Here is a 13,022-nt window from a genome sequence, read left to right as displayed (position 1 = left end):
CAAGTAGATTTGTGTTCCAGCCTTCCAGGTATGATATCTATTTGCATTAATTTTTTAAGCTCTTGATTCTAACTAAACAGCCATATTAGTATACTACTATCACAAAACATAAGAGATAGGTTGGGTTTGTCATCCAGTAATGTTCTTTTTCACTTCTCTCTATTTCTCGCATCTATGATCTCAAATGGTAGCCGTGATTGTATTTGTAGTGCCCTCAAAGACATATACTCTCTTTTCTTCTTTATTTTTTTAATTTATTTTTTATACTTTTTTTTCCGCAAAAAACTTATGTGGCACACTCTCAAATGGTCAGCAAAAAGTCAGATGCTTCGATTATATATGTGTGTGTGTGGACAGTGTGCATCTTCCTTCTTCTCCTCTAAAGGAGGTGTTTGCAACAATTTCTTGAATAATACACACTTTCATATTGGTTAGCAATTATGTGAGTGAAAATTGGATGAGATGGATCAGCAGATAGCTTGAAAAATCCTACGACTAAAGGAGTTGGCAAGGGTGATTATGAATCTATCAGAGTAGATATTTCGAGAAGCAATAAGTTGGAGATGAATTTGGATTTTTAGTTACGTTAGATTTTTGGTGCAAAGGGAAGTGCTACTTGACCTAGCAGTGCTTATTGATGTATCATGGTTTTTTTTTCATAAGTTGTAAATTGTGGTATAGTGAAATGAAATCTCTTTACTTGAGATTTTCTTCTTTTAGTATTTGAAATCATGAAAACTAATTGAATAATGACATTTTGGTTTGTAATGGTAAATTTTTTGAATTACTGTGTGTCATATTGTAGATAACAAATTTTAAGCATTGGAGTTTAAAAAAAATTAATTTGAAGTTGAACATATGTTTATGTTTATGTTTAAACATAAACATAACAGTACAATACAATACAAAACATCACTATTAGCACCACAATGTGCCACATGATGGCCAATGAGAAGGGATGACCTTCATTTAGTGTAACCATGATCCTTCCATGAAGGCATTGTATGGGGAGAATGCATCAATTATTAAATTTGAAAATGAATAAGTTTTATATCAAAATGAAGTTTTAAATGAAATTGAATAGGCCCTAATTTTTAAATAAATTTACGAAAATATCTTAAAAATAAATTGGTGTATAAACCTCTATTGGTAGGCATTTGTGTTTGTGCGATATAATATTTATCAGGTTTTGATACGGTTGTTTATTCTAGGCCGACAACAATGGAGGTGGGTGGCTACCAAAAAATTGAAAAAAAGAAATTTGCACCCTACGTGAGTTTGTTAAGCATCTTTTGATTGCTTGTAACCTTAATTTTGGTATACTTAGTTGGCTATATGAAGATCATTGTTTGTTCACTATCAACCATGATTATTATTTTGAAATCTGTATCTTTTGTGATTTCTTTGTTAGGCTTGAGCAACATTTTGGCTGCAGAAAGACATAATCTTTGTGTTAATCCTGATTGGATTAAGCAATATTTTTGATGTCAGGATGCTTGAAAAACCATGGAAATTTTTCCTAATCCATTCCTAGGATTTTTTACTGCACAAATGAAATAGTGAAATCTCTTTTAGAAGGTATTAAAGATTTTTTTAGTATATTTCTATCCGTGTATGTCACTACTCTATCTATACTATGTGATCTATTCAATCTAAACCATTCCCAAATTCAAAATAAGAAATTATCCTATAGAGTTTAGGGCATTGGCGAGTGGAATGACAATTGTGGCCAACTTTCTCAACACAAATTACTACAGAAGTTTGTATTAAGGATTTTTGTTCAGATTTGACCTCGCTTAGAGAAAAAATGAAGTCCATATAGACTAACGTTGTGTGGCCTAATTTAGGCAAAACGATGTTAACTAATATTTAAAAAACTAAGAATTATTCCCCAACTAAAAATCTATATAAAAACAACAAAACCTTGATCCCAAATTTTTGGTATTGGCTATAGATCCTAAACATATTAGTTAGAGTCAACCATATAAATTATTTTTCTCCATTTTATTTGTAGTAATACTCTTTGTTACTTTCTTAACCAATAAGAAAGATATAGTTTTAGTTGTATAGTTTAATTTAGGTAAAACTCAATTATTTTAGTTTTAAGAAATTCAAATTTTCACTGAAACTAAAATTATATAAATTATATTAAAAAAAGAATATAATTTCATATTTATTTTAATTATTTAATCATATACCATAATTATATAATTTAATATAATAATACTTGCAAACTAGGAACTATCTCTACTAAATATCTTCATTATATTATGATAGCTTATTTACTTTCAAGTCAATCCCTAATTATTATGATAATTTTGATCATATTTGTAGAATATATAATTTTTGTACATATTAAATTTTTAATTAATCCATGCATAATAATAATAATAATAATAATAATAAAAGAAGTTATAATTCTAAAATTAGTAGCTTTTAGCAAACTCAAATCTGCCATAGATTTTTAGTCACAATAGTCAATCCAAAGGTATGTTCCTTCATAACTGTTTTTCCAAATTTATCTAAAACTTGGGGGGAAAATCCTTTTAATTTTATGACACTAAAAAAGATGAATGAATGAAAAATAAAAGAGGACATAGAAGAAGAAAGAAGAGAAAACAAATTGCATCTGTTTAAATTTTAAAAATTGATATAAGAGATGAGGTGGTGGCAACTTCAGGAAGTTTTTTGAGGGTGTTCATTAAGAAATTTAAATTATACAAAATCTAATAAAAAGATAACTTCATATTTTGAAAAAACACACACGCGCGCGCAAACATATAAAGTCTTACAATTTCCTTTTTCGAATTTTCTTATTTTGAAATCGTTACATGATAATCTCATTATCAATGTTGCAAGCTATATCTTTTCAAAAGTTTAGTTAAATAAAGTTTTCTTAGACTTTTTCTTTTTATTTGTAAGGACCTAATATATTGTTAAGAGGACCAAAGTTTAAGGTCAAAGTTTGACTATAAACTTAGTTATAGCTTAAGGTCACAATTCTTACTAAAAAAATTAACGTTGCTACATATTTTGAAAATCTAACAGCTAAATTGTATGTTTTCTATGTTTTTAAAACACGTGTCAAATTTCATGCTAATCGGACATTATTTACTATTCAATCTCTAAACTTATTTTTTTATGTATAATTCACTACAAAATGCAGGGGCTTTGGGCCGCGTTTTCTTGGGCCGCGGTTTAAAAAAACACGGCCATAGATGTGCTACAGCCTCGTTTTTGTAAAACGGGGCTTAAAGACCGAACCTGAAGCCCCGTTTTAGAAACAAGGCCATAGACTGATTCTGCAGCCTCGATTTATTAGGCTTGGGCCGCATTTTAAATGCGACCAGCTATGGCCCTGTTTCAAAACCACGGCTTTAACTATGGTGTAAAGCCGCGCATTTAAAACGCGGCTTCAGCCAAGGATCAGGCTGCGTTTTTTAAACGGGGCTTTAGGTCCAACCCTATAGCCGCATGTTAAAACCGCGGCTCTAGGGTTTGTATAAATAGCATAAACAAAAATCACTCAGCCCTATTTCAAAATCACTTAGACTCAAAAACCCTATTTCGAAATCACTCAGCTCTCAGCTCTCATCCTTCACCGATTCCGTTCATCCTCAACCTCACTCGCCATCGCCGACCCACAAAATCTCACTCCCACCACTACATCTCACGCACCATCGCCGTCCCACTTTCTAAGATCGATCTTCAAAAAACACCAGCGATTTGTCAAGCATCGAGTCGACTCAGGCAAGTTTCCCCCCTTTTTCTCTCTTTCCTTCAAATTTCTATTGTATGCAATTTTCAATTTCATGATCTGGGTCTTCGGGTTGCAACTTTTAACTTCTCTTGTTTATGCTTCGATTTCTAGGGTTTTAAATCTCACCCCTACTTCGGTAATCCAAGGTATTTTCGAGCTAAATAGGAGGACTACATACAAGGTCTGCAAGTATTTCCTTCTTAAATGTTTAATTATAATTTTAAATTACAATGTTTTGCTAACTATTGTTCGTGTAGATTGTAACTAGTATGTCTTTGTATTTTTACACTGGTATTTTGGTTCAGTTGTGTGGATTTAAACCTGTTCATTGTATCGGACATTTTCTGTCTTTGCTTCATTTTATTTGCATTGCATTATAGGAAGCATGTAGTATTTAGTGTTTGGCTGGTCTTATGTGTTTGTTGTGATAAACTAATTGATAAATGAGATTGAGAGGTTGAGATTTTGATCTGGCACATAAAAAAGAGAACAAAAAACTGCCACTACTCACTACTTAATAAAATCAAGTATGTGGGTGTTTTTTTTTTTTTTTTTTTAATAAACATGGACTTTCGAATTTTGATTTGGCACACAAGAACATGGTGTCCATTTTTTGTTTGTGGTGTTTTTACCTTTTTGGGCTTGTCTTTACTCATAACACTATGCACAATAAGGGGAACTGTGTATGTTATGTTTGGTTGTCAAAAAAAAAAAAAAAGAGTTAGATGTTGGGTTTTTTTCTTTTTTAATTGATTTTAATTCTTTCGTACTTTTTTTTTTAATTGTGGAATAGTTCTTCTCTTTTTGTAGATTTTTTTTTTTTTTTTTCAATAAGATTCTAACTACTAACTTTTTTAGTTATTCAATTAGCCACAATTATCTTTAAGGGTGCCACGTAAGCATTCCGCGAAATGAAATAATGATAAAGACCAAAATTAAATATTGTGTAAAAACTCTCAAGAACTAAAATGAAATGTATGAAAACGAAAAATAAAAATACCCCTTGAATATGTGGACAAAAAGTGAATTTTGCCAACTAGAAATATTTCATGGTGTATCCATAGTCAAGTCATTTACCCTTCTTCATGCAGAGTGTTATGTCCTTAAGATGCTTGCCTAAAAATGTGCCATGCACACACTTGGGTTTAGTCATCCAACATCTATGGCGCCCTAATTAATTAAAAATGGAAAAGAGTATCAAGGAATGCAATAAGAGTTGTCTTTGATTAAGATTTTTAGGTGTTTTGGTCATTTTAAAGGAGTTCAGTGTGTTGCTAATTTGTAGAGTGTAAGAAAAGTTTGAAAATTTTCATCACGTTTAAGGGATAATCTAGAAAGTTTTTTCATAGTTGAAGTTATTTGATAATCTTGTAGGTATTGGGAGCAATTTTGTAATTCTTGCAAGCTGTTTTTTTTTTTTTTTTTTTTTAATTTTTTTTTTTTTTTAACAGGGGTGGGGGGAAGGGAGATAATTTGGTATAGCTCTATGGCTGTGTTTAGAACGCGGCCATACGTCTAGCTCTACGGCCGCGTTTTAAGCATGGCCTAAGGACTATGTCTTAGGCCACGGTTAAAATGCGGCCATACAGCTTGCTCTACATTAAAACGCGGCCTAAGACATACTCCTTAGGCCGCGCATAAAACGCGGCCGTAGGGCTAGTACTTAAGCCGCGCTTAAAGCGCGGCCATAGGACGTATGTTTAGGCCACGCTCCAAAAATGCGGCCATACACCCTCTGAGGCCTATAGTCACGTGTTTTAGGCTACATTCAGAAACGCGGCCTAAAGAAACGCAGCTATAGGCCAAATCGGGCTATGGCCGCATTTTTGTGACCTGTAGCTGCGTTTTTAAACCGCAGCCATAGGCCCTTTATTTTGTAGTGATTTTAAAATATAAAAATTCAAAATTTAAAAATTTGATTAACGACATAGCTATTATTTTTTATCTTCTTGAAATTTTGCAAGTATGAAAGATATAATAAGAAAATATAATTAAATTATGGATTTGTTAAAATTCACATTCAATAATAAAAAAAATATATTGATTGGAGTTGTAGTCTTAGTTTACAATCAAGCTTATTGCCAAATTTTGTCTAAAGTTTATTTATGTTGGATCTAAAAAATATTTAGGGTAATCACAAAGTTTTTTTAAGGATAAAAAAACCATAATTTTTAAAATTTTGTACATAATATGATAATAATAATTATTTTTTATAGGTCAGGGTGGTCCTGTGACCACCCTGGAATGAAAAGCCCGCCTGAGATGAGTAGGAAAATAGAGTGTGTCTATTTAAATAAGGATAAGAGATTAAGATGAAACTAGAGTTATATTATACATTTTCAAGTATAACAGTTGCACTTTTTTTATTATTATATAATTTATGTCTTGTTTCTCTTTCATTTTGTGTTGTTTTTTGGCGCCTAACAGTTGAGAATCTTGAGATATTGGATGTACTTTGCTGGTTAAACCTCTTTTTTGGAAAGCAACAATTCCAACCACTCCACATTGCATGACTTGTAATTTCCTTATATCAGTAGGGAATTTGTCTCACAATTGAAAGTTGTGTTCTCTTGCTTTAGAATTTGGCAATTTGGATCAAGTAGATTTGTGTTCCAGCCTTCCAGGTATGATATCTATTTGCATTAATTTTTCATCTATTATTTTTAGTGTACTCCTATGAGCAGAGGATTCGTACGGCAATTTTCTTGTATGGCTTTCTATAGTATGGCAGCAAGTACTCCTATAGCAACTCGTATGGCAATTTTCTTGTATGAAGAAAATTTCCATATGAGTACTTGCTTTTTAACGGATTTCTGTCTTACTTTTCATCTATTTTTTTGTTTTCTACCCCTAATCCTATCTATTTCAACTATTTCTAGTAACATCAGTTAAATGCTGAACTGGGCTCGGGTGTTGTTTGTATTTAATGTCGATTACTTGCTGCCAAAAACTTGATTTTTTTTTTTTTACTCCCTGATATTTGAAAAGGTTTACTAACTTAGCTAGTTCTACCTAATTTAGGAAAGCGCCAATCCAACGAATGCACTTTGCATGCGCTGTTTTTTAAGGATTTTCAGGTAAGATCACTGTTGTGAGTTGTTATATTTGCAAATTAGGAGCTCCCGCATGTTAAAATAAAAAAGAAGCAAGGGAAGAAACCAGTGATCTAGAGAGTTAGGAGGAAATGATCTCATTCTTAATTCAGAATCTTGTAAAATAGTTCCCTGTTTGTAGTTTGTAAACTATTGTTTGTTTTATAAATTTAGATTATTGGTAGCATATAAACTATATTTGAGGAGCATCTCATAGACCTTCTGTGTCAATGCTGCTGTTAGCAATTTTCTTGTATCAGCAGAAGATTCATCTCATTATATAATTTGAAAGTGGCGTTGTACCTTGTAAAAATAATGCTTTAAGTACACAGCAAGTAATTAACTTTTATCCTATTTCACCCATTTCTAGTTCCATAGGTTCAATGCTGAACTGGGTTTGGCTTTTGTTTGAGTTAATGTATTAAACTTGGTTACTTTCTGCCAAAAAATTTAGTAAATAATTGTTTGGTTTCTGAGACTTTTTTTTTTTTTTTGGGGCCTTCATATGTTAACTTAGCTAGTTCTACCTAATTTAGGAAAGCGCCAATCCAACGAATGCACTTTGCATGCGCTGTTTTTTAAGGATTTTCAGGTAAGATCACTGTTGTGAGTTGTTATATTTGCAAATTAGGAGCTCCCGCATGTTAAAATAAAAAAGAAGCAAGGGAAGAAACCAGTGATCTAGAGAGTTAGGAGGAAATGATCTCATTCTTAATTCAGAATCTTGTAAAATAGTTCCCTGTTTGTAGTTTGTAAACTATTGTTTGTTTTATAAATTTAGATTATTGGTAGCATATAAACTATATTTAAGGAGCATCTCATAGACCTTCTGTGTCAATGCTGCTGTTAGCAGTTTTCTTGTATCAGCAGAAGATTCATCTCATTATATAATTTGAAAGTGGCGTTGTACCTTGTAAAAATAATGCTTTAAGTACACAGCAAGTAATTAACTTTTATCCTATTTCACCCATTTCTAGTTCCATAGGTTCAATGCTGAACTGGGTTTGGCTTTTGTTTGAGTTAATGTATTAAACTTGGTTACTTTCTGCCAAAAAATTTAGTAAATAATTGTTTGGTTTCTGAGACTTTTTTTTTTTTTTTGGGGCCTTCATATGTGGGGATTAGACAAAAGCTTAAGGTTTTGTTTTCCAAAATTCTGGCTACCATGTGTTGCTTTCATATAAAATCATGATCCTGGACAGCAGTAGAGGCACTTAGGATGCAAAGTTTGATGAAAGAAAGAGTCTAGAAGGTACAGGGTATTACTGAATCAATAGCAAAAATACCACCCATATTTCTGTTGCCACGGATGGCTGTCACCCACAAGCTGCACTCTATTCACTACTGAATGATCTTCTGTTTGAGCTAAGAAAAGAAGGTATAGAAGAATCTTCTTTTCCCTCCAAAGGCTATGGAAAAGCATTGGTAGTATCAATCTAAGATTAGGTGAAAAAACTACTTTATAACTTCATCTATGTTAATAACTAGCACCCTAACCTTTTTACAAAGCTACTCAATCTCAGATTAACAAGGTGGGTCTCGCATTGTTCAAGATATAGCTTATCTCAACCCTTTTGATGAGCTTTGTTATCCACTGGATCCCTAGTTTCTACATTGGACAAACCTTATTTTATATGCCTTTGACAAGTTAAACTATGTATTTTGTAAAATAAGATAATATCTACAATTTAGTTATAATTAGTAGGTTTGCGTAATAGGTCAAATGTCCACAGTGGTGGTAGGTTCATAATTCATTTTGAAAATTTCACCAAATTAGTAGGGTTGGTCCTGGGCTTATTGAGCTCTAGCATTACTTCTGTGGACCTTACTTTGAAGTTTTGGGCAGAATGCCAGATGATGGTGGGCTACTTTCCAATGCTACTCTCTTGGACAATTTTTGGTACCTCTATCAATTTTGCTGTCTCTTGTTTTGTGATTGCACGTTCTGCAGATTGGTATTACAATCACAGAATCACTCATATTGCTTTAATGCTTTAAGATGCTAACTGAACCAAAAATAGCATTACTCTACTTATGAGTTTTGGCACGTCTTCTTGTTGGGAAGACTTCTTTTCCAGAAAAGCACATTTAACTTACTCTTATTGAGGTCCCCAGCGGGCCTCTTCCTATGAAGTTGGGATGAAAGATCTTGGCTTTCTTCAGGTTTGATTGAAAATAAATTCCTGAACCCTTTAATGCTCTCTGATTTTCAGCAGTAATATAGTGCTCATTTAATATCTTAGGTTTGCTCAGCTAATTTCACAGTACTATATTCTTATACAACTTTATTTGATGCTTCACCTGGAAGCTTGGGAGTCAAATGACGCTTTGTAGAACACCCTTGGCCTAATATTGCTTATAACTAGCCCATTCTCTCCTAAATGGGCTAGTTAGGTATTTTGAGACTGATTTTTGTGATTTTCAAACTCATTTTCTTTTAGATTAAGATCCATTATATCACATCTCAGTTTCATATCACTGCAGTTTAATGTACTATTACCATCATATTGATCATTTTGGTACTTGTCCCTCCATTTGTATTTGTAGTAAATAATGTCCTAAAATGGATGAGCATGTTGGGTCTGACTTCTGGTAACACGTCATTCAAAAATCTTCATTGCCTCGTGACTTCTTGATCCTATAGCTTGCTTATATGGGTGATTTTACTCTTTCACTGTAAAAAGGAAAAGAAAAAAGATACTGATACGTAATTATTGACAATGAAGAAATGTATTATGTTATTGATTCTGTTTCTACATTTAGTGCCACAAAGCACTTAAGCATCTCAAGAGAGGTGGACCAAGAAGGAGCTCATCTGATGGTGGAACAATTTTGGACAATAATCCTATGTTAATTCAGACTAACTTAACTTCATTGTTAATCCCAGACTATTTGTAAAATCAAAATTAGGATTCCTTGTAGAAACCTTTGCTGTCATTAGTTTTTTCCATATTAAAAGACAAGGTAATTACGTGGTTCACAACTTAGCTAGCTAGACATGCAAGAAATTTTTGAGGTTTATCGGTGTGGATAGAAGATATTCCACACATCTTAATGATGTAATCTTAGCTGATTTGGTGAATTTGTCTTAACGAGAGTTACAACCTTTTTCTCAAGAAGAATTCCTAACACAATTTAGACTACGATAATACAAAGGATTGGGGTCTCAATTCTACCTCTTGACTAGGAAACAATTCTTGGGTTTCGAAGACCATTTGATCTATACCTCTAACCAAAAAAAAATGATCTATATCTCTAACAGAAACAATTTGCGAAGATAAGGCACATCATTGTAATTTTAAAAATTATAAGTTGTTAGTTATTATTAGTTCAAATTTGAGCCTAACATTAAGATTATTTTTTTGCCCCAACAATAACAACCAGTAGCAACCTGCCACTTAGGATTTATTGTAAAAATATTGTGGACATATCATTTCTTTTTTTTAAAGAGAAATGATATGTCTACAACATTTCTACAACATATTTACAACAAATCTTAAGTGGCAGGTTGTTACTAGTTGTTATTATTAGGATAAAAAAGTAATCTTAGTGTTAGTTTCAATTTTGAACCAATAATAACTAACCACCTGTAATTTGTTGTAAAATTATTGTAGACGTAGCATCTCTCTTTTTTAAAATAGGAACTATTTGAACATGTTATTGGAAGTTTAAGGACCGAAAACATAGTTTGTCTATTAAATGGTTGTTGTACCAAACTTTTCACTGAACATTATTTGGAGTCTACAAAATATACATAATTGATTCTCAAAAAAAAAAAAAAAAAACAAAACAAAAAATACATAATTTATCTTATGGTCATTTAAAAACTAGTCTACAAAATATACATAATTGATTCTCAAAAAAAAAAAAAAAAAACAAAACAAAATATACATAATTTATCTTATGGTCATTTAAAAACATGTGCATATTTCTACTTACACGTGACAACGTACATGTCCCTTTAGTTCATTGAATAAAAGCATTGGGGGATGTTATATATACTAACAAATCAGACCAAAAAGTTCATATATAATGATGTAACGTCATGGAAAATTCGTGGAATATTAGGCTGTGTATTAGACATATCATTGAGGAAATTGATAATGAATAAAAAATGATATGTCTTTGAGACGTGTTGAACACACTCTGCTTTTTAGGGAATAAGTGTCCACACTTGAAATAGCTTGTTGTCTAGTTAAGAGTAATTTACCTCTAGATTACAACAAATCTATTCACTGCAAAGTAACAAATATAAAATTTCATTTTAACAGAATTTCTTACTAAATTGTGAATGATGTTGGCTTATAAAACAATTATCTTTTAAAAATCAATTATTTTGTATTAGATAAAATTTTTTACGGATTATGATCTAATGCATCCCATCTTATGTTAATAAAATAGGAAATTACAATATGATCCTGATCATACGTGCATCCAAGTTTCACATGCCTTGCAAGCATAAATCTGCATATATATGCCTTGCAAGCATAAATAATCATATATATTTTAGAGCTAGCTATGTATCTATAGATTCTCTAAATCATTTTATTTATTGGTATTTGTATTACACCGTATGCCGACAACATATTTTGTAAACTTTCAATATGAGATAAGCCGTAAAACACACTTGATTATATCTATATTACAATAGTAAATTAATATCAAAGGGTTTACATTATTTACTATTAGATCTGTGATCAGATCCCTCTATATATACCACCACCTCTTTCTATCCTCTATCTATACTAGCTCTTATAAACCTCTAGATAAATCAAAACATTCATCAATGGGGATTCGAGTGGTCTTTCTCCTCACTTTGGCCTCCTTATACTTTTCAGGCAAGCTATTTCAATTTTTATCTCTCTTTTTTTCCATCATACTTTACATCAATTTAAGTACATTTTCACATAAATTAACCAACTATGATATTCTGTTGACTATAAGATACAATGATTTTAATTAATGCATGCAATACGTGAACTCACCAACCCCCCTCCCCTCTTTGTGCATATAGGGGCTCACTCAGCTACATTTGCAATCACAAACAACTGCCCATTCACAATCTGGCCAGGAACCTTAACTGGCTCCGGCGGTCCTCAGTTATCTCTATTAACCGGTTTGGAGTTAGCTTCCGGTGCTTCATCCTCTCTTAATGTCCATCCCCCATGGTCTGGTCGGTTTTGGGCACGATATCAATGTTCTATGGACCACTCTGGAAAATTTAGTTGCAGCAGTGGAGACTGTGGATCAGGTCAAATAGCATGCAATGGTGCTGGTGCAATTCCACCAGCATCCCTAGTGGAATTCACAGTTGCAACAAATGGTGGACGAGATTTCTATGATGTTAGTCTTGTGGATGGCTTTAATTTGCCAATCTCAGTAACCCCCCATGGTGGAAAAGAAGGTTGTAATACCACGAGCTGCAGAGCTAATGTGAACACAGTTTGTCCTCTCGAGTTGGCTGTGAAAGCATCAGATGGTAGTGTAATTGCTTGCAAGAGTGCATGTTTGGCATTCAATCAGCCACAATACTGTTGTACAGGTGATTTTGGTTCGCCAAATACATGCTCGCCATCTAACTATTCAAGGATTTTCAAGGACCAATGCCCACAAGCTTATAGCTATGCTTATGATGATAAATCTAGCATCTTTACTTGCACTGGTGGGGCTGACTATGCCATAACTTTCTGTCCTTAATACATATAATAAGTTAACAGCCGACCCCTTGGAAGAAAAAATGTCGAAAAGCTTTATGAACAAGGATCCAATAAGTCAAAAAGAAATTCTGGCTGATTGATAAATGTATTGCTATAATTTCTTTTCATGTTTTTCAGCTGTCAAAAACATTTCTTGCATATATGGCAACAAATAATTGTGTTATTTAAATATGTAATTAATTATTGGTGGGGGTTTGAGCTTTCATACTCACTAGAAAAAGTCATCTAGAAACCGGAGTATACTTCTTAAGTGGTAGAATTTAGGTTCCTTAGCTTTTGATTTAGAATCTTAAAGGACCAAAAGACTTATTACTAGCAAAAGGGAAAAAAGAAACTGTTCAAGAAGAGAAAGTAATGTCCATGCGTCTACCTTGTTAAAAGTTGATTGCCTATTGATAAGAATTAGAAAGGTAGGTTCTACCATGTCTCCATATTATTTGTATCATTTGAAGA

At 32.6% G+C, this 13,022-nt stretch overlaps 1 protein-coding gene across 1 annotated transcript; it reads left to right on the top strand.

The window, feature by feature from the left end:
• The first annotated feature begins 11,396 nt into the window (after positions 1-11,396).
• Positions 11,397-12,729, top strand: LOC111987161 (thaumatin-like protein 1). The gene is made up of 2 exons (XM_024018864.2): positions 11,397-11,690; positions 11,867-12,729. Exons 1-2 carry the CDS (start codon positions 11,639-11,641, stop codon positions 12,547-12,549), a joined length of 735 nt encoding a protein of 244 aa, XP_023874632.1. The 5' UTR covers positions 11,397-11,638; the 3' UTR covers positions 12,550-12,729.
• Positions 12,730-13,022: the final 293 nt, after the last annotated feature.

Source organism: Quercus suber, unplaced genomic scaffold, assembly GCF_002906115.3.
Source record: "Quercus suber isolate HL8 unplaced genomic scaffold, Cork oak 2.0 scaffold_787, whole genome shotgun sequence".
Classification (NCBI taxonomy): domain Eukaryota; kingdom Viridiplantae; phylum Streptophyta; class Magnoliopsida; order Fagales; family Fagaceae; genus Quercus; species Quercus suber.
This window is presented reverse-complemented; position numbering and strand designations above follow the sequence as displayed.

What these genes read in the sequence shown, in the direction of transcription:
- LOC111987161 (XM_024018864.2), top strand. Translation starts at nt 11,639, where the DNA reads ATGGGGATTCGAGTGGTCTTTCTCCTCACTTTGGCCTCCTTATACTTT. An exon ending in GGCCTCCTTATACTTTTCAG is followed by an intron (nt 11,691 to 11,866) that starts GCAAGCTATTTC and finishes TTGTGCATATAG; the next exon opens with GGGCTCACTCAGCTACATTT.